General features: G+C 47.7%; 1 protein-coding gene and 1 long non-coding RNA gene across 9 annotated transcripts in view; one reads left to right on the forward strand and one right to left on the reverse strand.

Moving 5' to 3' along the window:
• ACACA (acetyl-CoA carboxylase alpha) overlaps nucleotides 1-11,522 on the forward strand; it is a 262,049-nt gene extending 250,527 nt beyond the window's left edge. For all 8 annotated transcript variants that reach the window (XM_054688839.1, XM_054688841.1, XM_037495224.2 and 5 more), the window contains 2 exons: nucleotides 5,716-5,852; nucleotides 7,522-11,522. In XM_054688839.1, the coding sequence (XP_054544814.1) occupies nucleotides 5,716-5,852; nucleotides 7,522-7,645 (261 nt within the window). In that variant the 3' untranslated portion in view covers nucleotides 7,646-11,522. The remainder of the gene's footprint in view (nucleotides 1-5,715; nucleotides 5,853-7,521) is intronic.
• LOC119232876 (uncharacterized) lies at nucleotides 642-23,214 on the reverse strand. Its single transcript, XR_005122212.2, has 4 exons — nucleotides 22,787-23,214; nucleotides 3,222-3,290; nucleotides 2,558-2,728; nucleotides 642-2,178 (listed from the first exon to the last, which is right to left on the reverse strand). It is a non-coding gene; the product is annotated as an uncharacterized LOC119232876 (long non-coding RNA).
• Nucleotides 23,215-24,131: the final 917 nt, after the last annotated feature.

Here is a 24,131-nt window from a genome sequence, read left to right on the forward strand (position 1 = left end):
TCCACCCAGAGCTCACCACCTGTTGTAGACAGGGACACAGATTGGTCAAGCGGTCACACACATCAGCGAGGCCAGTGGTAAACATAGCCCACCTGGGGCAGAACAGAGCTCAAAGAGCCCACTATTTGGGAGTGGGGAGAGGAGAGTCTGACAAGACTTTGTGAAGAAGTGATGTCTCAGCAGAGACCTGGAAAGAAAGGAGGAACGAATCAGAGGAAATGGTTAGCTGCTGGGAAGAGGGGGAATTGCCTGAGCAGAGGGAACAGCATGTGCCAAGGCCTGAGAGCAGAGTATGGAAGCATGCAGGGCGCTGCACACATTTCAGGATGGCTCAGAGACTGGGTGCAGAATAAGACAACATGCAGGCCTGACCATGCAGCACCTGGGAAGCTGTATTGAGGGGACCTGAGGTCTTTGGGAAGCCACTGCGGTGCTTTAAGCAGCAGAACAATGTGCTCTGATTTGTGTTATAGAAAGACACTCAGGCTATTTGGAGAAAATAGTCCTTAGGTAGCTCCTGTGACTAGAGCTCAAGAGCTGATTTCAGATCTGAGCTGGAAGGAAATGTCTGCCCTTCCTGCAGGGAGCTGGGAATCCAGCCTCTTCTTGGGCCGATCTCACAGGGAGATGGCACTCCTGCTCTTGCCCAGGCTGGGCATGGGGTGGGTCTGCATCCATGCACTAGCGTTTGCCACTGGAAATTTGGTGTAAAGAAGATAGTTGCTGGAAGATGGGCAGGAAAGTCAGAACTTTACTAAGAAAAAGGCAATTAGCTTTTATTAGTGGTATATGGCTTAAGATCATCACATATACATTTTATCAAAATATTGGTAGTATGTGCTGAAAACGTGTCTTTTCCTATGGGATGATGCTCCTGTGGGGGCATTTGGTGCCTGCTGGGTTAGTCTTGATGGAGGGCGGGCACCTCACCCTCTTCCTGGAAAGCGTTGCTGAAACCTCTACTGACTGTTCTCAGGCAGGAGCTCCCAAGATGTGCCAAAGGATTAGAAGCGAGTGGGTCAGGTGCTTCTAAGATTCACCTTTGTACGGGTCTGACCATTTCTTTACGACTGAAAGGCTTCTTTGGATAAATATTTCAGATGTGCAGCGGGGGAGTGCAGCCTTACGTGACATTTGGTTCAGGTTAAGGTCAGTGTGTGGCATCATAATTGAGTGAGACAATTTTGTCAGTGGCTACTGGCAGCTCCTAGTGGAAGTTGGCATTGAAAGTCATGCAAGTGTAAAATAAGAGGTTGTTCTCCAGTTAAGAGTGGCCGGCTAGGTAAATGGAGTGTGCGTGTGTGTGTGTGGCCAGGAGAGGCCTGCAATGCCTTCCTACCACATTAGTCACTAATGGACGTGCACAGCCTCAGTGGGCACAAGGATGAGGAGAAGGAATAGCTTCCCTCGAAGCATGAAGTGAGTGGAGAGGCCCTTTACTTGCTCCTTAGCGTCCTGCTCTCAGGGGACAGTGTGTCTTACAGTGCAGAGAACATACTCCCGGCAGGAACTCAAATGCCAAAGACAAGCCCAGGCCCAGAGCTCAGGAGGAGGCTTCCCTGCTGCCCCCAACCATGAGGCTGCTTCCCTTGCCCTGACAGAGCACTGTCCTGACTTTAGCCTGAGAGGACGGGCGGGTGATCCCATCACGTGGCTTTGAAACCTCCTGCCACATTCTGCAGGCTCAGCAGGACCTAGTTTAGTGTGGGGTGGGTGATAAAATCTGCAGTGCCCTTGATGGAGGAAAATGGTACAGTGTTCAAAGCCGACTGCGCCGCCTCTGAAGGGCTGACATGGAATCTGCTGTGTCTGGGAGTGATTTGAAACCGTTGCGCTTTTTCGGTTCTTCAGTGTGTGCTGTGTCTCAGGTCCAGACACTGACCAAGTCTAGACGCTGGCTTTGCCCAGGAAGTACCCCTCTAGGCCTTATGGCTGTTTCTGGTAGGACAGCATCTGTTAGCCATGCTGCGTGTTCTTTTTTTAATCTTAATCCTGAAAAGAGAGAATCTGAAGACACTGATGTTGTAGAGCTGAGCAGTGTAAATCTTTGGTTTCCCTTAGAGGACTCTGTTCCCATGTGTCTGTGTGGATCCCCTGGGACGGTCCTATGGCAGGAAAGAGCAGCGTTTATGGGTCATAGTTTCACTGCAGGCTGAAGAAAAGCATCACTACAGCTCCCTGGAAACAAAAAGTAGTAGTTAGATTTACATTGGGTGGAAAGGACATGGTACATATTTGTTTTATGGACAAGATTTCTCTTGCTTCTTAGATACAGTTTGAGGTATGTGGTGTCTCAAAGACATTTTTCCCCCTCAAACCTCAGTAGTAGAGGTTGAGATTAGGACCCACTCTGCAAGCTTTCTGGATCTCAGTTTTGCCATTTACCAGCTTGGACATGTGGCTTAAATCTTTATTCCTCATGTGTGACACGGGGATGGGGTTTACATCAGCAGAGTTTTAAATGACTTGGTACGGAAAGCATGAGGCCCTCAAAACATGCCTGTGTGTCAGAAGGTAAAAAAATAACAGTCTGAGAGTTAGAGATGTTTTACTTAACTAATCTTGGCAGGAGAGGGGCTGGTTCTGTGAGCACAGTAGGTTCTCGGTAATGTTCTTGGACTTGGCTTGCTCTAATATATCCACACTCCAGGATGCCGGGGTACAGCAGTGCTGGCATACAGCTACCCATTTGCTCTTGTTTTGGATTTCCAAGTGAGATGAATAGTCACTGCATGTGAGGGGGGTGGAGGGAAAAGCAACTTTTGTAGAGTTGTTTGATTTCCACTGCCTGGTCTTAACTGACCCGTGGACAAGTCTTAGCCACCACCTGGTTTCAGCCCAGGGAGGGGGAGACGAGGCCGGAACCTGGAAAACTGCCTGGCTCCTGGGCTGAGACAGTGGCCCTTGAGTGGGGTCCGTCAGGCCACCCTAGGCCCTGCTCTCGGGGCAAGTTGCTATTGCGCCGTCTCAGAAAAACCCCTTTCTGAGGAGGCCTCTAGGCAGCTCACACGTGAGTTGTGTGGGCACGGCTGTCAGGGCTCACATCCCGCAGGCTGTGCCCTGGCCACCCCCACCCCGGCCCGGCCGTACCATTGAGTAAGGCAGGCTTAACAGCTCCCCGATACATAGAAATGAAACTTTCTAAATAGGTCATTTAGATTTTGTAAGATAGACTAATTACTACATACAATTAGTGTAGCTGAGCAGAGCAAGATACTTACCTGCTGATGCAGGGAGATAGTGTCTGCGGAATGTCCCAAGTCCACCGTTGTGATGTTTCCTTATCGATACTGTATTGGTATTAAAATGTTCAGATTGGGGCACAGGTGGGGCAGGTGACACTTGGGCGCAGGCCCGTTGTGAAGTCAGCAGCTCGACATTTCACACCTGCTTAAAACCCCCAGTGGAACCCTGGGAACAGTCACCTTTTCATCATCATCTCGAGGGAAATGATAATGGCTTTTTTGGTGAGAATAGGGCTGGCTCATTGTTCCAGGTGGCTGGAAAGATGAGTCATACAATTCTGTTCCACAAGGGCAGAGAGGGAGCCGGTGACACCCTCCCAGGTCTGAAACACCTGTGGCACCATGGGGTGCTTCCGTTTACAGCCCCTGTCTTTGGTGCTGTGTGCTGCAATCAAACTTTCTTGGCTTAGGGTTGTCATCCAGGTGTGCTTTGAGCAAACAGCATCTCTTTCAGATTAGGGACCCCAAATTTTCCAAAGGGATACTTTAGAGTAATAACTCCTAAACTTGGAATGTGTTGCTCTAATCCTATCTGGAAACGTTGATGTTTGGCTTAAACACCTAGCATATTCTGTGGCTGCAGGAGGGGAAGGCAGTTTTCTCTAGAGGGTAGCTGGCTTTCCTGTGTAGTGTGTGAGCACCGTTAGAAGCAGGCATCTCGTTAGCTAATACACTACACCAATCAAGGAGAGTTATCTTAAGCCACAATTAATCTGCTCCCTGGCATATGTTGATAGGGAAGCATCATGCTGTTTCTTAATTAAAAGCAAACGGATTAAAAATGATTAATAAGAGTATTAAATATTCTCCTAAACTAAAGGCTTTGGGATTCTTGGGTAAATCTAGTTGGTTTTTTTTTTTTTTTTTTTTTTTTCATTCTGAAACCCAAGAAACATTCATTGTTTTAGTTTTTCCTCCCTCCAAATCTTCATAAATGAGCAGAAGTCTAAATTACCAGTAGCGGAGGTGGAAACCTGGGCTCAGGGCATGCTGAGTCCAGGTGCAGCCATCTGTCCAGCTAGGACAATCACACTGAGGGAACACAGCACCCCTCCCCCCAGCAATAGAAGGGTAGAGCACGGCCTTTCTAGGAACAGATCAGGCCACCCCACCATCTTAGCCTCAGGTGTCAGCAGTGTGGACCTGACACAGAGGTCGGTGGGGGAACGGAGGTGGGACTGATCTTTTGATAGATGATTACACAGCATTGGCCAAACTTGGGTCCAGGAAGAGAACCTGGCAAAGAGTTACAAAAGGTGCATTGCTGGTCCTTAATCCTTCAACTGTGAAGGACTCCTTAAGAATGGTTAGAAGATGTGCAAGTCAATTACATGGCAATAATACGTGCCCAGTCACAGACACCTCGCCAGCTGAGTCAGGTGGGGAAGTGAGCGTCTAACAAGAAACCATCATTTTAAAGGCACAAAATAGAAAGTTAGGAAACAGAGCGCAGTGCTGTTTCTGCCCCTGGGAGATGGGCTGGGGCCCTGTGGACACAGCAGTCTCCTGGACACAGGTTTCCTGAGCCATGTCTCAAGCCTCAAAGCCTCTGGGAGCCCCTAATGCACCCACCTATTAAATTACAGCGCCAAACTCATTGTCATTCTGACTTTGACTTCGTTAGTGATAACAGAGAAGGATAGCGCACCTTTAAATGACGAGCTTTGTGTTTAATTACCCAAACAAAATGACATAAATATGAATGAGCCCTAATGGTGGTACTTGGTTTTCCGGAAACCATTAACAAAACGATTCCTAAATGATTTGTAAAGAAAATGAGAGGCGAAGAGAGCAAGGAGAAGGCTATTAGGTTTCTAACACACTCCTGAATTATTATGTAGTCAACTACCTTGGAAATGCTCAGCTAAATGATCTTGAAAAAGAGGAAGACGAGAGGTGGTTTGTTGAGACTTTCAGGGTTACAGCGTCTTGACCCGTTTGAATACACTCATAGAAAGTAAAATGGGGGTTAGGTTTCCGACCTGGTGGCTCTGCCCTGAGACCCCTTCTGTGCCTTATAGAAAGGCCATGGCTGGATCCAGGAATCCCCGAGCAGGCAACTCCTCTGCCAGGGCTGGCTGGAGGGGATTTACATCTCAAGGTTTGTTTGTTCCCCAGAAGCGCACACACACACACACACACACACCCACCCCAGTACCACCGTTCCCTCGCAATGCGTCACCAGAAACACTTTGGGCTTGTAAACTGTTCCTCCCAAAGCTGTCAGGGATTGACTTTCCTTAGCCTTTGAGGACTCGTAAGACCTCATGTCTGCCAGGACCAGAGTCACGGTGCATGCGCACCTCGCTTCAAGGAAGCAACAAGCGAGGAGAGCCTGGGGCCTGGCTCCTCCTCCCAAGAGCAACAGTAACAGAATCACAACATTTTTAAGTTGAGTGACCTTTGCAGAGCGAGGGGGTGGCCCGCTGGGCCTGGCCCCTGGTGTCTGACCAGAGTCATCTGTTTGCAGGCCTATGTTTGGGACAACAACAAGGACCTGGTGGAGTGGCTGGAGAAACAGCTGACGGAGGAAGATGGCGTCCGCTCAGTCATTGAGGAAAACATCAAATACATCAGCAGAGACTATGTCCTCAAGCAGATCCGCAGGTGAGACTCGCAGTGGGACTCACTTCTTTGGAATGAAAATTTAAGAGCAAATCATGAGATGCTGCTGCCTTCTATAATCTTCATGATCTCTTTCCATCTTAGACTGTTGCCGTTGACCCACAGATAAAAATAGAGCCCCGCAGCACAATTCTTCCTCAGCTACTGGTCCCCAGGGGCGCTTAGTAATCTCAACTAGATGAAGGCTTAGTTCACTGTGCCCAACTATTAGCTCCAAATGCAGATCCCCTGACTGGATGAGCAGTTCTGCGAGCAAAGCTGACTGCAAGGAGGGTCCTGGAACCACCCCCTCCCTTCCTGGTCAAATGGCAGCTGCATTCCAGACACGACAGTCTTCTCCACGGATGGGGCGGGGGGTGGGGGGTGAGGGGCAGGGGGCAGACACTGCCGGGGACTTTGTCCTCTGTTCTGCAACTTTCCCTATAGAAACAGGACAGCACATAAGCAGGTATCCCTGTCACTTCAAGTGTGGCACATCTGCCTGTGCCTTCTCTGTATACTTGCTTTACATACTTTTTCTCCTTTTTCTGAGCCATTTAAGAGTAAGTTACATATGTCATGGCCCTTTACCCCCCCCAAAATACTTCAGTATACCTTTCCTAATAAGAAAGGTATTCTCTTACGTAACCACAGAAAGATGTTCGACTTCAGTACATTTAACATCGATAGAAACTTTCATCTACCATTTGTAGAACATAGTTGCCTTTGTTTCCTCCTGATTCGATTCACGCTGTACATTCTCAGCCACTCCCCACACACACACACCCCACCATCCTCTCCCTCCTGACGTTCACTTCCATGACCTGATCAAGCCACTCTTGAGTTACTGCCTCCCATGCACCTACAGAGAAGCCTCTGGGGAGACGCTGTAAAGCCATGCAGATACCCTGCATCTCACCAGGGCCTCGAGATTTGGCTTCCACTGATGAGTCTTGCCTGACCCCTCTCCAGCTCCACCATGACCTCCACACTCCAGTTCTATAAGCCAAAGCCGCCTCTTCTCCTCCCTCCACTTATATTACCATAGTATTTCTATTTTTTTCCCCCAGTTATTTGTAATTCACTTTTCTATTCCACTTATTTTGACACCCAGATTTAGCCAGTGGTCAGACTCATGCTGGCTCTGGTTCTGCCTGCCTTTTTTTTTTTTAAACTACTCTTTATTTGCACAGAAGTGGGGTCTAGAAAGGTGGGCAAGAGAAGGGTAGAGCACGGCCTTGCCCTCTAGGGCAAGGTGGGGGGAGGGGGGAGGGTGACAGGATTCACCAGAGACAGAGTGGGGAGCAGAACAGGCAGATCTCCTGAAATACACTGCTGAGGGGAGCAGTGGGCGAGACAGGCGAGGTCTGCTGCACCATGTGAGTCACCTCCCTGGCCGGGATTGAACTCAGGCCGCAGCAGTGATAGCGCTAAGACTTAACCCCTAGGCCAGGAGGGAAGCCCTCTGCCTGCTAGCTTTCTAACGTATAAAAGTGCTTCAGGTTCATCTCGTACCTGCCTTGCTGCTCGGCACTTTTTACATCTAGAAAAACAACACAGGTGAGAGGGTGACTCCAGCAGCCCTGGTGCCACTGTGCGCAGGCTTGCTGAGCAGTGATCTGCATGCCTCTGCCTCACACTCTCCTTCACCATCCCAAATCTTCCCCTCCAGCTTGGTCCAGGCCAATCCAGAGGTTGCCATGGATTCTATCGTCCACATGACCCAGCACATCTCACCCACCCAGCGAGCAGAAGTCGTCCGAATCCTCTCCACGATGGACTCCCCGTCAACGTAGGAAGAGCTTCCTGCCACCCCTGCCCTGCCCCCGGCCATAAGGGCTAGAGCTGCCTTTTATGACTGAAACCACTGCAATAAGAAGGTACAGGAGACCCAGCACTGGAATCAGAGTGGCATTTGTTTCCCCGCAGATGCTCTCAGGTTGTGTGTGACACTGGGATCTGGGGTCACGAAGCCCCCGCTCCAGCCCACCAGTCACACCCGTTCCGCTCAGTATTTATTACCTTGGCTGGGACTCCAGTCCACTCCCCGACGCCAGCCCGAGAAGGCAATGAAGGGTGCGAGCACATACCGTGAGGTCTTACAACACAAACGCAGGCGGCCCCCGTCCTGACGGCCCCTTGGTCCCAGCACGGAGAAGGGGCGTTGTCGCCCGCCGTCAGCAGCCCCCGCCACCTCTGGCCCCGTGAGCCCGCAGCCACAGGCAGCAGGGGAGGGCCGGGCCTGGCTCCCATCTGGTGGTCTCGAGGGCAGTGTTTCTTTACCCCCCACCCTCAGCCCAGGACACACTAGGCGCTGAAGAGGCCGGCTCCCCGTTTTAGTCACACCCAGTACCTGGTTATGAAGAAAGACTAGAGCACAAAACCTGCGCCCTCCATGAGAACTCGAGGAGGGCAAAACCACCATCCAAGACGCACAAGCCAAGTCGCTGCTGTTCCTTTAGGGGGCCTCCACCTTGGGCTAAGTGCTCTTAGAACAAATGGAAAGATGTTTGACCCCCCACTACCCTGCATGTCACTGCTCAGTCAGCTCTCTTGCCCCTGATGGGAGCCGCAAGGCCAATGTGCGAGAGGCCCCTGCCTTCTGCCGGGGGTCCCGCCCGCAGGGCTATAACCCAGGTTGGCAAGGAGGGGCCGAGGAGCTGTCCTTCCTGTTGCTGATAGAAACCAGTCACTCACGCCACCAGGAGAGCCGGCCGGGTGGTCTCTGACAGGACGTGGAAGGTTGTTCCTCTTAAGCCTGGAGCTTCGGTAATTCCAAGAGGTCAGTAGTGCCTACAGCATCACTCATCACTATTCTGCTAGCAGCAGACACCCCCCGTTTGGGTCTTGTTTCTGCCTAGAATGTGCAGAGGCAACAGGTCTCCCCACAGCTGCTGAAAGGAACCCTGGTGACAACTATGCTCTCGGCACCGGGACCGGACCTTCCCCGGTGAGGCCTCCAGGGAACACAAAATCCACGTGACCGTAAGATTATTTATCACTCTGTCATGGTGCTGCGGTCTTCCGGGCTCACTGGGGCCTCCTCATGGGGGCAACGAGAGTGTGTTTTCAGCCACCAGTTTATTCAAGGAGCGAGCGAGCGAGCCCCCCATTGGTATTCCTAGAACAAGCGTGGGAATGAATCCAGGCCCTGCAGAGCAACTCATTGCATTTGTCACCGACGACCAAGAAGGACACCACTAAGACCGAGGGGCGGTGGCGATACTCCTGTACCAGCCATGGTTTTGAGCCTTAACTCTAGTTTGTACTCGAGGAGCTGCGCGCCCTTCTCTGGGAACGGCAAACAGCGGGTCGGGAAGACCTCACCAGTTCTAGATGCGGACAGCGCTGCGTGGCTGGCTCCACTCTGACTGCCCCCGGAGCCTCGGCCCAGCCGCCCCGGCAGGTGTTCTGTGCCATGAGAGGGCGGACGACGGAGGGGACAGAAGCGGCGCCACTGCCTGCCCTGCAGGGAAGCAGCAGATGCATCTTTGACCACCTTGCTCTGCCGTGGGCGGGGGTCCACACGCCCCTGGGCACGGTAAGGTCCTGCACCCCCTGGCCCGGCAGGACAACTTTCTCAGTCCACTGCTCCCCCCGCCACCCAATTATGACACAAGAAGTGAACACGTCTCCCTGCTGGAGCCCTGTAACGCCTGCTGCCCAGGCCTGCTCGCCTCGCTGTAGGTCTGACCCTGCATGGGGATTTTTCCTATGGAGAAGTCAGGAAGGGGAGCAGGAGGGCCGCCCGCCGTTCCCGCAGCCCGTCACGTGTGCAAGGGCGCCGGGCCGCAGGGGCGGAAAGGGCGGGCTGACCAGGACTTGCTGGAGCCGAGCTGGCCGTGTCGTCTGTTCACCCGTCCACAACGCAGCCGCCACTTCTCATTGAGGAGTCTGTGGCCTCGGACCCTGACGAGCAAGGACCGTCAGTCAACTGTATTCTTTTCACAGTTTGTTAAAATAAACCTCCACCTTTGTAGAAGCGTCACTGTCATTTCAGCCCTTGCCAGCCACCTCATTCTTGTTCCACTCTCAGCAAACCCCCTCCAAAAGGCCACGGGAACCAGGCGCCGCTTCCGGGACAGTCAGACACGCGCTGTGGCCGGCCTGGGCAGTGCCCGGTGGCCCCGTGATCTTAAGTGAATGCAAAGGTTTGCCCCCTCAGTGGGCCGGGCGGGGCAGGGGGGCGGTTCTGAGTCAGATCACCTGAGGCCTCTTACAGAGGTTTTAGTCTCTTAATGAGCAAGGAATTTGAACACTAACTTCAGGCACAAAAAGGCAGAGGGCCAGGGGAACGACTCATGGCTGTGTACCTCCAACCCTAGCCTCCCCTCACTGCCCCTTTCTGGGACCAAGCTCTCCCTGAATCCATGGAGTTGAAGCAGGAACAAGCACCAGCCCCCGACACTTGGGAAGAAAGTATGGGCCACAGCAAGCAGGGGAGGCAGCACCGGCCTTTGCAGGTGATACACCCTGTGCTGTCTGTCTCGGGGAGGTGTGGCAGAGCACAAGGTGGGTGTTTCCAAAATGAAATGGAAGGTTAAATTTAAAAAATGTATCAGTTTGAATCCCCCTAAGCTCGATGTCCTAGAAAAGGGAGGAAGAAGATTCAGGATCCAGGGGAATGACCGCTCTGCCAGGCTGCTGCTCTCGGGCCAGGGGTCTTAGCGCCGAGGCCTGGGGGCTCTGTGCCCCGTCCCTTTGCAGGCGGATGCCAGCACCTGTTGCTGGTTCTGGGGAACATGGGCAAGATGAATGAGAAGATTCTGCCTCTGGCACTAGTCTGATACAAACAGTGCTGGCTTCTTTTTAACAAAAGAAAATTTTAAAGTCCCATTGGTGTTCCTCTGGGGTGACAGGGGAGAGACTGAATAGTGAGGGTTCTATGATCTAGTCCTGGGCCCACCTGTATTTCTCCAGCTGAAAAACAAGGACACGGTGCCAAAGCAAGTGTCTAATGACCACCCCCACACCCCTCCTGACAAGCTAGCCCCGCTGCCAGGCTGTGGTGGTGCCTAGAGAGGCGCTGGGTTGGGAGGTCACCGCCACCCAAGCACTGGCTTCTTAGGGTGACCCTCTGGCCTGTCCTGATTCACGTGGGGGACAGGAAGGTGCTAAGGTCCGCATGCCTAGCACAGACAGTAAGAGCTGATGCCCACTGGCAGAAAGAGGCTCCAGCTGGACAATAAAGGTGCGTATCCCAAACACAGTGCCAGTATCTGCCAACTCAGTCCAGGGATGTTAGACAAGTTGAATGGGAGCACAGCTGGCACTTGGGGACGAGAGACCATGAAATTTGAAAAAAGTAACAGATCATGAGAGTTTAATGGCAGGAACAGGTGTGTTGGAGACGAGAGTGGGCACCTTTGATGGTCTGGGGCAGGGAAGATTGGGTGGGTACCAAGGTCTAGGAAGCAGCCTGGTTGAGCAAAATGGGTGCAGCTGTGGAGCCAAGAAATCTGGCTCCAAGCTCAGCTCAACGTGTATATGTCCCTGAGCCAGAGGGTCGCCTGGCCCCCGGATGGCACAGAAGTAATAGGGGAGTAAGCCTCGTGCCTCAGCAAGCAGCAGAAGCGCACTAAGCGTCTTTGGGATGACAGGCGTTTTACCTCCTCGGGAAGTGGAGTGGCTCCCGTGCTGGCCAGGAGCCCCAGTGGTTAACACTACTGATAACAGGACAGCTTTAATCAATCTGGATCCTCAAAACATGGGATTCCCTGGGATTGGAGGGGCAGGATGAAGGCAGAGCCTCGGCTCTGAGGGGACCTGGAAACCCACTAGGAACCGTGAGGAGGCGACACAGGCTGGCGCTCAGAGAGGGTTGAACGATGGGCCTTGATCCCAATGTTCCGATTCCATGACCCACCGTCTGGAGTGATCAGGAAGGGTGGGGGGTAGGGGAGACGTGGGGTGGGAGGTGAGGAGAGACAGAAGCAACCCTGAATTAGGAAAAGCCTAACGGCGTTCCTGTCGACACCAACAGGTCCTTTCAACAGCCACTTAAACGAGCACCACGGCTACTGGAATAAGTCTGAGCTGGCTCCAAATATCTGGTCCCTTACTCCTGCCCATGGGCAAGCTCCTGACACCTCAACACAATGAAATGTGGATAACAAGGATCTCAAATGGCTTTTTGAAAACTGACCTTAAATTAGTTCATATGAACCAAGTGGTGGGCAATGGTAGCCAAATCTCAGTCTGCCCAGTTTCTCCATGCCCTGCCCTTCCTCATCCTCGGGAGATGCGTTTGCAGAGACCACGCCCCTGAGGAGAGGAGGATCCAGGGCTGGTCTCTAGGCATTTGCAGTTACATGGTCCCTAACCACTGAGGAGTGCTATGTGTTTGTGTTCCCCAAAATTCATTTGCTGAAGTCCTAACTGTTACGGTGCTGGTATTAGAAGGCAGCACCTCTGGAAGGTGCTTGAGTCACGAGGTGGCGTTCTCATGAATAGGATTAGTGCCTTAGAAAAAGGGTAAAGATCCTTTCTCCTTCCCACCATGTGAGGATACAATAACCCAAAAGAGCCCCACCTGCTGAGCTGGCACACTAATCTCAAACTTCCAGAACTTAGAAAATAAATTTCTGTTCTTTACAAGCTACCCGGTCTGTGGTGTTTTGTTATAGCAGCCCTAATCGACTGAGACCCAAAAGATATGTACTCTCAGGGACGGTGTGGCTTTAAGAAATCTAAAAACGTGGAACTGACTGGTATAGAGGAGGCATACCTCAACATAATAAAGGCCAGACAGGACAAGCCATGGCTAACATCATACTCAATGGTGTAAAACAAAGCCTTTCCTCTAGATCAGGAACAAGAATGCCCACTCTTCTTTCATGCAACACAGGAGGTCCTAGCCAGGCAATTTAGCAAGAAAAATGAAAGGCATCTAAATCAGAGTAAGAGGTAAAATTTCTATTTGCAGACAATATGCTATTACATGTAGAAAACTTTATAAAGACAACCAAAAAACTTGTGTAATAAATTAAAACAGTCAAGTGGCTGGACATAAAAAAAAAAAATCAATATCCAAAAATTAGTTTTGTTTCTACATACTAATATTGACCCATTAGGGAGAGAAATTAGGGAAGAGCAATCCCATTTATGATTGCATCTAAAAGAATAAAATACACAGGATAAATTTAACCAAGGTAGTGAAAGATCTCTACACTGAAAACTATGAGACATTAATTAAAGAATTTAAAGATGACATGAATTAGAAACATCTCCTACTCAAGGGTTGGAATAATATTTTAAAAATATTTACACTACCCAAAACGATTCAATGTAATCCCTATCAAAATTCCAATGGCATCTTTCATAGAAGTCAAACAAACAATCCTAAATTTGTGTGGAACCGCGTAAGATACCAAGCAACAAAAGCAATCTTGAGAAGAACAAAGCTGGTGTCACACCTTCCTAATTTTTAAGTATATAATAAAGCTATTGTCAAACAGTGCTGTATTTAGTTTAAAAACAGACTGATTAGTAAGAAGAACAGAACGCCCCAGAAATAAACCCACATATACATTCATGCATTGCTTAATGATATGTCAATCAAAGATGATCACAAGTAAAATGGTGGTTCCAATGGGCTATGCTAGGTGTGTAGTGGGTTATATCATCTAATATGTGCAATTACACTCATTTTCATACAGTAGTCAATTAATGACACATTTCTTGAATGTATTCCCATTATAAAGCAACACATGACTACATTAATTGACCATGTGGTCAATTAATATATAACACAGGAGCCACAAATTCAATGGTGTAGGAGAAACCACCAGTCTTACACCATACACCAAAAATCAACTCAAAATAGATCAAAGTCTTGCACATAAAAACTGAAACCATAAAATTTGTACAAGAAAATATAGGCAGTAAACTACTTCACATTGATCTTGGCAATGATTTTTTTGGATTGGACATGAAAAGCAAAGGCAACAAAAGAAAAAAAATATGACTGCATCATATTTAAAAGCTTCTTCATAGCAAAGGGAACCATCAACAAAACGAAAAGGGAACCTACACAGTGGGCAAAATATATTGCAAGTCATATATCTAATAAAGGGTTAATATCCACAATACATAAAGAACTAAGACAATTCAGTAGTAAAAGAATAATCTTATTAAATAATAGGCAAAGATGGGGCATCCCGGCTGGCACAGGGGTTAAAGACACAGCTATCAAGCTATCACCAGCCACTGCAACATGAGTTCCATCCTGGCCAGGGAGATAACCCACATGGCACAGCAGGCCTCTCCTGTCGTACCCACTGCTCCCCTTGGCAGTGTATTTCAGTAGCTCCACCTGTTCTGCCCACCCCCCACTGTCTCTGGTGAATCCTTTCAACCCCCAAAAACACACATCTGGCCTACACCCCAGTTCTTGTATGCATAAATTCTTTGTTAAAAAAAAGTAGACAGAGAATATGCGTAGTTTTTTTTTTTTTTCAAAGAAAACATAGATGGCCAACAAATACATGAAAAGGTACTCAACATCACTAATCATCAGGGAAATGCAAATCAATGAGACTTTGCCTCACAACTGTTAGAATGACTATTATAAGAAAGAAGTGTTGGTAAGGTCGTGGAGAAAAGGGAAACTTTGTGTACTTTTGATGGAAATGTAAATTAGTTTAGCCACTATGGAAAATAGCATTAGGTCTCCTCAAAGAACAATAAAAAAAAATAGGACTCCCATGTAATTCAGCCATTCTATTTTCTGGATATTCATCCAAAGAAAACAAAACAAACAAAAACACCAAAGAATCAGCAACCCCATGTGAAATGCAGCATGTTTAGAATAGTTAAGACCTGAAAACAACCTAAGTGTTCATCAATGGGTAAACAGGGCTTAGGGACACACCAGGGAATATTATTCAGTCAAAAAAAAAAGAAATCCTGCCATTTGCAACAATATAGATGAATCTTAAGGTCATCTTGCTAAGTGAAATAAATCAGAGAAAGATAAATTCCATATAATCTCACTTATATGTAGAATTTAAACAACAACAACAACCAAATTCATGGATACAGAGAAGAGATTGGCAGTTAGCAGAAGAGGGGTGATGGTAGTCAAAAGCTAAAAGCTTCTAATCACAAAACAATTAAGATTTAACATATAGCACTGCAACTACAGTTAATACTGTATTATATATTTGAAAGTTGCAGAGAGTAGATCTTAAAAGTTCTCATTACAGAAAAAAAAAATCTAACCATGTGTGGTGTTAACTAGACTTATTGTGGTGAACATTTCACAATACATATATATATTGAATCGTAATGTCAACTACCTCAATTTTTTAAAGTGCTACAATAAAAAATACTTGTCAACCAAGAACCATATATCCTATAAAACTGTCCTTAAAACAAAAATGAAATAGAGAATCCATTCAAAAAATGTGTACAAGAGCAAAAAGCACTTCTCCAAAGAGGAAATGCAGATGGGCAACAGGCACATGGAAAAAAAAAATGCTCAACACCACTTATAATCAGGAAGATGCAAATCAAAACCACAATGAGATATCACCTCACACCAGTAAGAATGGCCCACATTAAAAAAAACTAACAACAAATGCTGGCAAGGATGTGGAGAAAAAGGAACCCTTTTACACTGCCGGTGGGAATGCAAACTGATCCAGCCACTATGGAGAGCTGTGTGAAGATTCCTCAAATTACTAAAAATAGATCTACCATACTACCCAGCAGTAATTCCACTCCTAGAATCTACCCAAAGGATACAAAATCATTAATTCAAAAGGAAACCTGTACTCCTATGTTCACTGCAGTACTATTTACAATAGCTAAAAATATAGAAACAACCTTTAAAAAAAAAAGTTTTATTTATTCATTTATTTAATTATACAAGCACTGGGTACAGTCAGAAGCGCAGGAGGGTGAGAGAATTCACCAGAGCCAGAGCAGGGAGCAGAGCAGGCAGAAGGACCGAAGTACACTGCTGAGGGGAGCAGCAGGCGGCAGGAGAGGTCTGCGCACCATGTGGGACCCTCCTCCAGTGGCCGGGGAGCAGCCGGGGATCAAACCGGCGCTGCAGAGGCTGCGAGCAGCTTCACAACCCAGTGCTCCACCGCTGTGCCACCGGGGAGGCCCTAGAAACAACCTTAATGTCCAAAAATGGGTGAGTGGATCAAGAAGATGTGGCATATATACACAATGGAATACCATGCAGCAATCAAAAAAGATAAACTCATGCCATTTGCAGCAACATGGATGGAGCTGGGAGGGATTATGTTCAGTGAAATAGGAAGGAAAGAGAAAAATACTGGATGATTTCACTTATAGGAGGAATATGGGGGAACCAAACAAGGGTTAGGAAAAGGAAAAATAGATACAAAACTAGAGGGCAAACTGTAAGTCAGAGACATACAGCTGGGGAGGGAGAGGGATCAAAACGGGGGTGGGAAAAGCACTAGAGGCTATGTTGATCGTTCACAGGTGACTTGGTGGTGGGAATTTTATGGGGGTTACAACAAAGGAAAAAATCAAACATTATACAAAAAATGAACAACAGGGCCTCCCTGGTGGCACAAGGGGTTAAGACACAACCTATGAGGCTATCCATTGCCACTGCAGCTTGAGTTCAATCCCTGGCCAGGGAGCTGCCCACATGGCACAGGAGATCTTTCCTGTCTCGCCCGCTGCTCCCATCAGCAGTGTATTTCAGTCAGTCTGCCTTATCTGTTCTCTGGTGAATCCTCTCACCTCCCACACCTCTGGCTTGTACCCCAGTTCTTGTATGCATAAATAAATAAATCTTTAAAAAAAAAAAACAATGTAAAATATATATATTTAATAAAAAAGCCAAAGATGATATAAAAACATTACCAGAGAAAAGACTGCAAGAATTCATTGCTATCAGTCCTGCTTACAAGAAATATTAAAGGAAATCATTCAGGCTGAAAAGAAATGATTCCACATATTTTTAATATACAAAGAAATGGAAAAAAATATTGATAAAGAATGTATGTATGATGTGTTCTCTTAAACTTTGTTAATAGAGCTAAACTTTGTTAATAGATGCAAGTTTCTATAGTTCACCAAATTTATAGTATTAATCTCAAATAGATTGTACTATAATCCCTAGAACTACTAAGAAAATAGCTTACAAACATAGTAAATGCAAATCATATGTCTAATAAAGGTTTAGTACTCAGAATACGTAAGGATAGCTTTAAAAATGTCTGATTTCAAATTGGGCAAGGAATTTGAATATTTCTCCAAAGATCACATACGAATGGCCAGAAGTATATGAAAAGATACTCAACATACCAAATATTAAAGAAATGCAAATCAAACAAAATGTATCAACTCACACCCATTATGACCACTTCTATGAACAAACAAAAAACCAGTGCTGGCGAGGATGTGGAGAAATTAGAACACTGGGCCCTTGGTTGGTGAGTTCATAAAATAGACAACTACTATGGAAAGCGGAGTGGCTATTACAGCATTAAAAATTATTTAAGGCAACAATCCCAGTGGGTATATGTTCAAAAGAATTGAAAACAGGGTCTTGAAGAGGCCTTTTTCACACCCATGGTCATAGCAGCAGGAGTCACAATAATCCAGACATGAAAGGAATCCAAACAACCATTGACTGATGGAGAACCAAAATGTGATTCATCCATATAATGGAGCATTACTCAGTCTTGAGAGGATGGAAATTCTGTCACACACTATATAGCACATGGATAAATCTTGAAGACATCATTTTAAGTAAAATAAGCCAGTCACAGAGACAATATCGCACAATTTCATTTATATGAGATATCCAAAGACGTCAAATTCATGGAAGAGGATGTAGAGGGTGGTTTCCAGGGACTGGGGGAGAGGGAAACAGGGAGTGTTGCTTAATGGATCATGGATAGAAAAGTTCTAGAGGTCTGCTGTACAGCAAGGAAAATAGGCTTGACAACAAATTTTGCATTTTTACCACAATTAAAAGTGTGTGTATGCATGTGTGTGGTATCACATATGTGATCTTAATAGATGCAGAAAAAGCATTTGGTAAAATTCAACACTCACTCTGGATAAAAATTCTCAACTAAGAAAGACTAAATGGTTTTCCTTCTAAGATCAGTAAAAAAGCAAGAATGGCCATACTTGACACTTCTACTCAGCATTGTAGAGAGTGATAAAGGCTAAATAAATAAAAAGTAAAAACTTGTAGATTGTAGGAGGGATTGGGGTCAAAATAAGGGGGAGTGCAATTGTATGGGGAATATAACCAAGATGGAAATACATACATTGTACAAAAATGAAAAATGATGTAAAAAATATATTAAAAAAAAGAAAAAAAACTTGCAGATTGCAAAGAAAGGATTAAACCTCTTCTTAGCAAAGTCACAGAGTACTACATCAATATACAAAAAAATTATGTTTCCATATATTAGCAAAGAACAGCCCAGAAATGAATTAAGGAAACATCCATTAACAATAGTATCAAAAACAATTAAATACTTAGGAATAAATTTAACAAAAGTCAAAATTTGTACACTGAACATTATAAAGCTGCTGAAATTAAATAGAAATAGCAATAAAAGGGACATTCCATGTTCACGGATTGAAAGACCCAAATTTGTTAAGATGGTGGTTCTCCCTAAATTGCTCTACAGATTCAATGTAATCCCCAGCAAAATCCCAAGAGGCATTTTTATAGAAATTAGTAAGTTTATCCTAATACATGGAAATGCAAAGGACCCAGAATCATCAAAAACAATTTTGATAAAAATGTGGAAGACTTATAAACTAAGTCAAAGCTTTCATTGGCATAAAAGTAAGCAAACAGAATGGAACAAAATTGAGAGTCTAGAAATAAATCCTTACATTTATGGTCAACTGATTTTCAACAAAGGAGTCAAAAGCAATTCATTGGTGGGGGGATAAGGGGAGAAAAGAGCCTTTTCAACAAATGCTACTGGAGTAATTGACTATGCATATATAAAACTGTTTTGAGATTCTCACAACTCAGAACAGATTATATCTAAATTTAAGTTAAAACTATAAAGCTGCTGGAAGAAAACATTGGAGAAAATATTTGTGACTCTGAGTTGGGTAAAGACTTTTCAGATGACACCCAAAATAGAGTTCACACACACAAAAAAAATCAATATAACAGAACATCAAAATTAAAAATGTTTGTGACTCAAAGGGCAGCATTAAGAAAGGAAAGAGTAGCCACAAACTGGAAGAAAATGTTTGCAACTCCTTTCTCTGATAAAAGTTTATATTCAGAACACACAAAGAATCCTTGCAACTCGGTTGAAAATGAGCAAAAGATTTGAATAGACATTTCTTGAAAAAAGATATGAATGGTTAATAAACACATGAAAAGCTGTTCCACATCATTAGTCATTAGGGAAATGTAAATTAAAGCCACAAGGAGCAGCCATTACTTAGAACAGCCATAAGCACAAGACAGATGATAAGTCTTCGTGGGGTGAGGAGTAACCAGACCAGACCTCACACACACCTTGCTGATGGGAATAGAAAGTGGTGCAGCCACTTTGGAGAACAGTTTGGCAATTTCTTAAAAAGTTAAACTTATCCTAGGACCCAGTAATTCCACATGGAGACATTTCTCCAAGGGAAATGCAAAGATTCCACAAAGCCTTGTGATTATTCCTATCAGCTTTATACATAATAGCGAAGTCTGGAAATAATCTAAATGCACTCATCAGCAGGTGAACAGATTAGCCAGATGTGGTATATCCATACACTAAACCAGCCAGCAAGAATGTGCCTGAGCTAGGAAGCCAGACACAGGATCCTTTTCACAGGGGACATTCAGAAAAGACAAATCTACAGCTACTGAAAGCAGATCAGGTATCACTTGGAGCTGGGGATGGAGACGGGAATTGACAAAACAACACAGAGGAATTTGTTGGGTGATGAAAAGGTTCTGAAATTGAGCTGTGTGGATGGCAGCACAACTCAACAAATGCGCTACAAATCACAGCCTCACATAGGCAGTGGGTGAATTCTGCGGTATGTAGGTCACACTTCAATGTCAAAGCTGTAAAAGGCCATACCCAGCAAGGGGTGGGGAGCACTCATCCTACACCCAACAGCCTGCCTCCTGCTTCTGTGCCCTTTCCACAGCCTGATACCCACAGCTCTCCCTGCAGGGACCCACCCAGGCACCCCAGCTAGTGGCCCCCAGGGAGCGTGTCCTGCCCCTCCTCTGGGTGGGGTGGGTCCACTTGAGGCTCTCACCCAGTTCCTCTAGAAAAGCTTGTTAAAGAGAAGTAAGACCACCTGTGTCTGAAGTGCCTTCCAGAGGCCGGGAGTCTCTCACAGGGGAATAATGAAGCTTAAAACTTCTATTCGGCAACTAAATGCAGAAGCGGACTCTGGTGTCTTCCTAAGCTAAGGTCATTAGTATGATGGGTCAAATGCATTCCAACAGCTGCTTCTATGACTTATTGTATTACCACCTTTCCTCAAAAATCGCTCTCTCCGCCCCTCCCGCCATCTCGCCCCAGCAAGCCCTCCCCACATGTGAGACAGCTGGGCCAGGGCCTGGAGGATGAGGCCGAGGGGCGGGGCGGCCGTCCCGCAAGCAGCTTGACCGGAACACACACCTGATGTCACACACATTTCACAGTGAGCGGGGTAGGGGCTCCTGCTTTGCAGGCCTGTTCCCAGGACCTCAATCCCCAGCGGGGCCCAACTGTTGCTCTTCCCCACAAGCCCAAGCCCTGTTTCAGGCCCAGGCTGGGCTGCTTCACTCAACCCCAGCAGGCACAAAAACGACAAAACATCGCAGATCCCCCCTCAGGTCCACATGCGGGCAGAATAGTGGGGAGACCCTGAAACGGGAAATCTGAACTCGGGGACCAGGACTCCAGCTGAAGTCTCTGCAGCAATAAGGGAGCCACACAGGCCCGACCAGCCAGTACCAGGACAGGGCGACACTCCGGCTAGGGCTCCGGTCACCCACCCAGCCTGGTGCTGCCTGGTGGGGGGGCTCCCATTCCTCTCAGCCCGAGCTCCCCACGACTTCTGAGCCACCACGACAGCTAGAATGATTCCACATGATTTGGTGCGGACACCACCACTTTACACACCATTCAGAAGTCAAACCCACAGAAATGCAATTATGGGAGGCGGACACTACTCAACTCCAGCAATGCATCTAGAACTCTACCCTGAAATATCTGCATATTAAACTACCAAGGACAGTTAAGCTTTCAAAGGGAGAAGATCAAAGTGCTGTCATCTTTTAATTTAATCCTTTTGTTGCATCAATGGTCTTAAGAGGGATGAAAGAGATCAAAATAAAAATGGAAACAAACTATATCTTTGTGGCTGTTGTGTTTTAGTCTTTTTTTTTTTTTCCCTCAATTTGGGCCACAAAATAGGTCAGCTCCATTACTGATCAGCCTTCCCACAAATATTTAAAACAAATTGAATTGCACACCCAATACCCATCACAATTACACCAGGCACAATAACTAAATTAGCAATTCAACAAAATAATTGGAAATGCGATTCTCTCTATTCCACCAGTCTCCCTCGAGGGTTTAGCCGATCTATGGGGGAAAACTCAGCTTTCCTAATTCTGCAGCTAATTAGAGACACACTTGTAAATGAAGTTGTTTGTCTTAAAGTTGAAATTCTCTTCTGGGGGTGGGGGGAGGCAGGAGAGATGAGAACTCCTTCCATTCTGGAGCAAGTGCATGAACAGGTATAAAGAACACGCGCCCGGGCTCTGTTGGCCGCATCTGCAATGAATAAGGCGTCACTCTTGCACCATCTCTATTCTGGTAACGAACACCTCCAGGGCAGCCAGCCGGCTGACCGCCTGGCACAGAAACGGATGATTTTACCAGCCCTCAAGCCTGGTCATCTGGACTGCGGGGAGCCACAGACCCCCAGGACCCCGAGAGGGTCAGGGCCAGAGTGGGGTGGCCGAGGCCCCCTCCCAGTGGCCCACAGGTTTGGGCCGGGATAGTCAGAGGCTTGGCCTAACAGGAAGCACCTGTGAGCCTTGTGCCTATCACACCCCCTCCTGGGCACTGAGGGCAGCAACCTTGCCTGCCGGCTCGGCTGCCCCTCCGACTGGAGTGGCCGGCTATCGCAGATCGTTAGTTCGGGCCACTCTTGGAGCAAAGCAATCTTGAGGTTTTAATTAGGCTGTCCTTGGCCTCTTTTTGTTCCTTCACGAAGGAAAATCTTGGGTTAATTATGTAACTGAGAACTAGGGCTTACACTGGTCCCTCCCCGCCTCCTTGAAGATCAGGATGTGGCCTTAAAACACAAACTCTCCACAGGGCTCTGAAGGCTGGAGGTGCCCAGGCCCTCAGGCTTACTCCGCACTGGCCCCACTGAGCTCCTCTGGCCCGTGGGTGGCCCACACAGCACACCAGGGGCCCAGCACCCCACCGGGAACAAAGGCCCGACCTCACCAGCAAGGTCAGCTGATGAAATGGTGGCCCCAGGGCCTGGGGAATCCTCTGCTCCCCAGATCCTCCTAGAACATCACAGCCCCTAGGTAGGGGGTGAGGCCGGAGAAGAGCCTGCTGAAACGCTGATAAGTAAATTCAAAGGCACCTGCTCTTTCCAGCTTATCTTCTCAGACAATATGAACTCTGTGTTATCACATTTAAAGTGTTCCGTATTAGTTTTACTTTTGGCTCTTAAAACCAAGTGCGGTGTGCTACAACTTTAAAGGACATAAGAGTCAAACTGGAAGATAATTTTATGGCATCAGGGAGTCAGTTTCCAGCCTGATTCCGCAGCAGGAGACACAGGGCGAGGTTTGCCTCCCAGGCTCCCCTATGGCCACTCTGAGCACCGAGGCCAGAAACCACTTGCTCCCCCACACCTTCCACTGGCCTGTGGCCACACCCCCAGCCACCAGTCAAGTCCAAAGCAGGGCCTCCCCAGCCTACACATATACCATGTACCTGCTGTGTTGAGAAGCTGCATCCGAGGCGCTGGGACAGCTGGAGCTCTCGCTGCCACATCCGTGGATCTTTTATCCCTTTGTCCGATTTGGCGTTTGTTCTGACTTGCAGAAGGTCGGGAAACATTCCTCTGGACCTGAGCAATCCAATGTAGTAGCTACTAGCCACACTGCTAGCGCCAAAAACTCCCCGTGGCTGATGAGTAAGGTATGAAATCTCTGAGATAGGACTGTATCCCCATCACCCCAGGAAGTTCTACGGACAGTTCTAAGTGGAGTGGACACTCCTAGGCCTAGAAAAGCCTTCTGGACTCCCAGAATGCCCCACAGGAGAGAGGAAGGCGGTGGCTACGAGGGCGAGGAAATGCTCAGAGCAGCCCTCCCCGTGGAGGCAGGACCCCGGTGGCCTGCTAAATGCCGTGTGCTCCCGAGCAGCCACACCTGCGCGGCGCACCTGGCAGCCCGGGAGCTGGGCTGGTGTCAGACCCGGAAGTGCCTGTGAGCACCAGGGCGCTACCCGGCCAGGCTGAGCTCTCGCCTTGCAAGTGAGGCGAGCCAGAAAAAGGGCTGAGAGCCTGGGCTTGCAGGAGCCCCAGGCAGGAGGGATGGAGGCCAGTCCTGTGGGGAGGACCAGTGTGCTCTGACCCAGTTAGTGTGCACAGCTCTCCCTTCAGAAGAGAACTGACACCCACCTGGCGGCTGGGTCTCCTGCCCAAACAGCCCCGTGTAGGCCTCCACTAGTCGTGCCTCGCACAGTGGCTCAATATCTGAATGAAAGGTGTGAACGGCCCACCACCTGTGTAGACCCAAGGCTACTGAGGCTGCCTTTCCTTGGAAACAGCAGCTTTCAAGTGGGAAGGGCCGCTTGATCTGACTCTCATATTACTAATGAGGACCCTGAGGCCCAGAGGTCAAACTCCTCAAGGTCACAGTCTCACAGGTTTGATTCCAGTCCAGGATTCTTCCCACTGCTCCTTTCACTCTCCTCTGCCCTTTACTCAGAATGTCACATAAACCCATTCCAGGGCCATGTGCCCAGAGTGTCTATGAGAACTGGGTAACACGCCCCAAAATAAATCTAGCACCTACCCACCTTGGGAAGGGCAGCCCAGAGGAGGAGGCAGCCAGCTGCCCATGACTAGGCGCCTGCCTCCCTGCGTCCCTAGCTCATTTCCAATCCAGCCACAAAGGGGAAGGTGGGGTGGGTGGGGGCGGGCAGGGACCCTATATGCTACTGTCAGAGTCTACTGGGATCTCGAGGTTCTTTTTCTTCCCTATCAGTGATGTGGGATTGTTTTTTTTTTTTTCCTTAATACATTCTTTTACATTTTCTTTCCTGAGAATTC

The sequence above is a fragment of the Talpa occidentalis genome, unplaced genomic scaffold (assembly GCF_014898055.3).
Source record: "Talpa occidentalis isolate TD23 unplaced genomic scaffold, MPIMG_talOcc4v2.1 talOcc4.7, whole genome shotgun sequence".
Taxonomy (NCBI): Eukaryota; Metazoa; Chordata; class Mammalia; order Eulipotyphla; family Talpidae; genus Talpa; species Talpa occidentalis.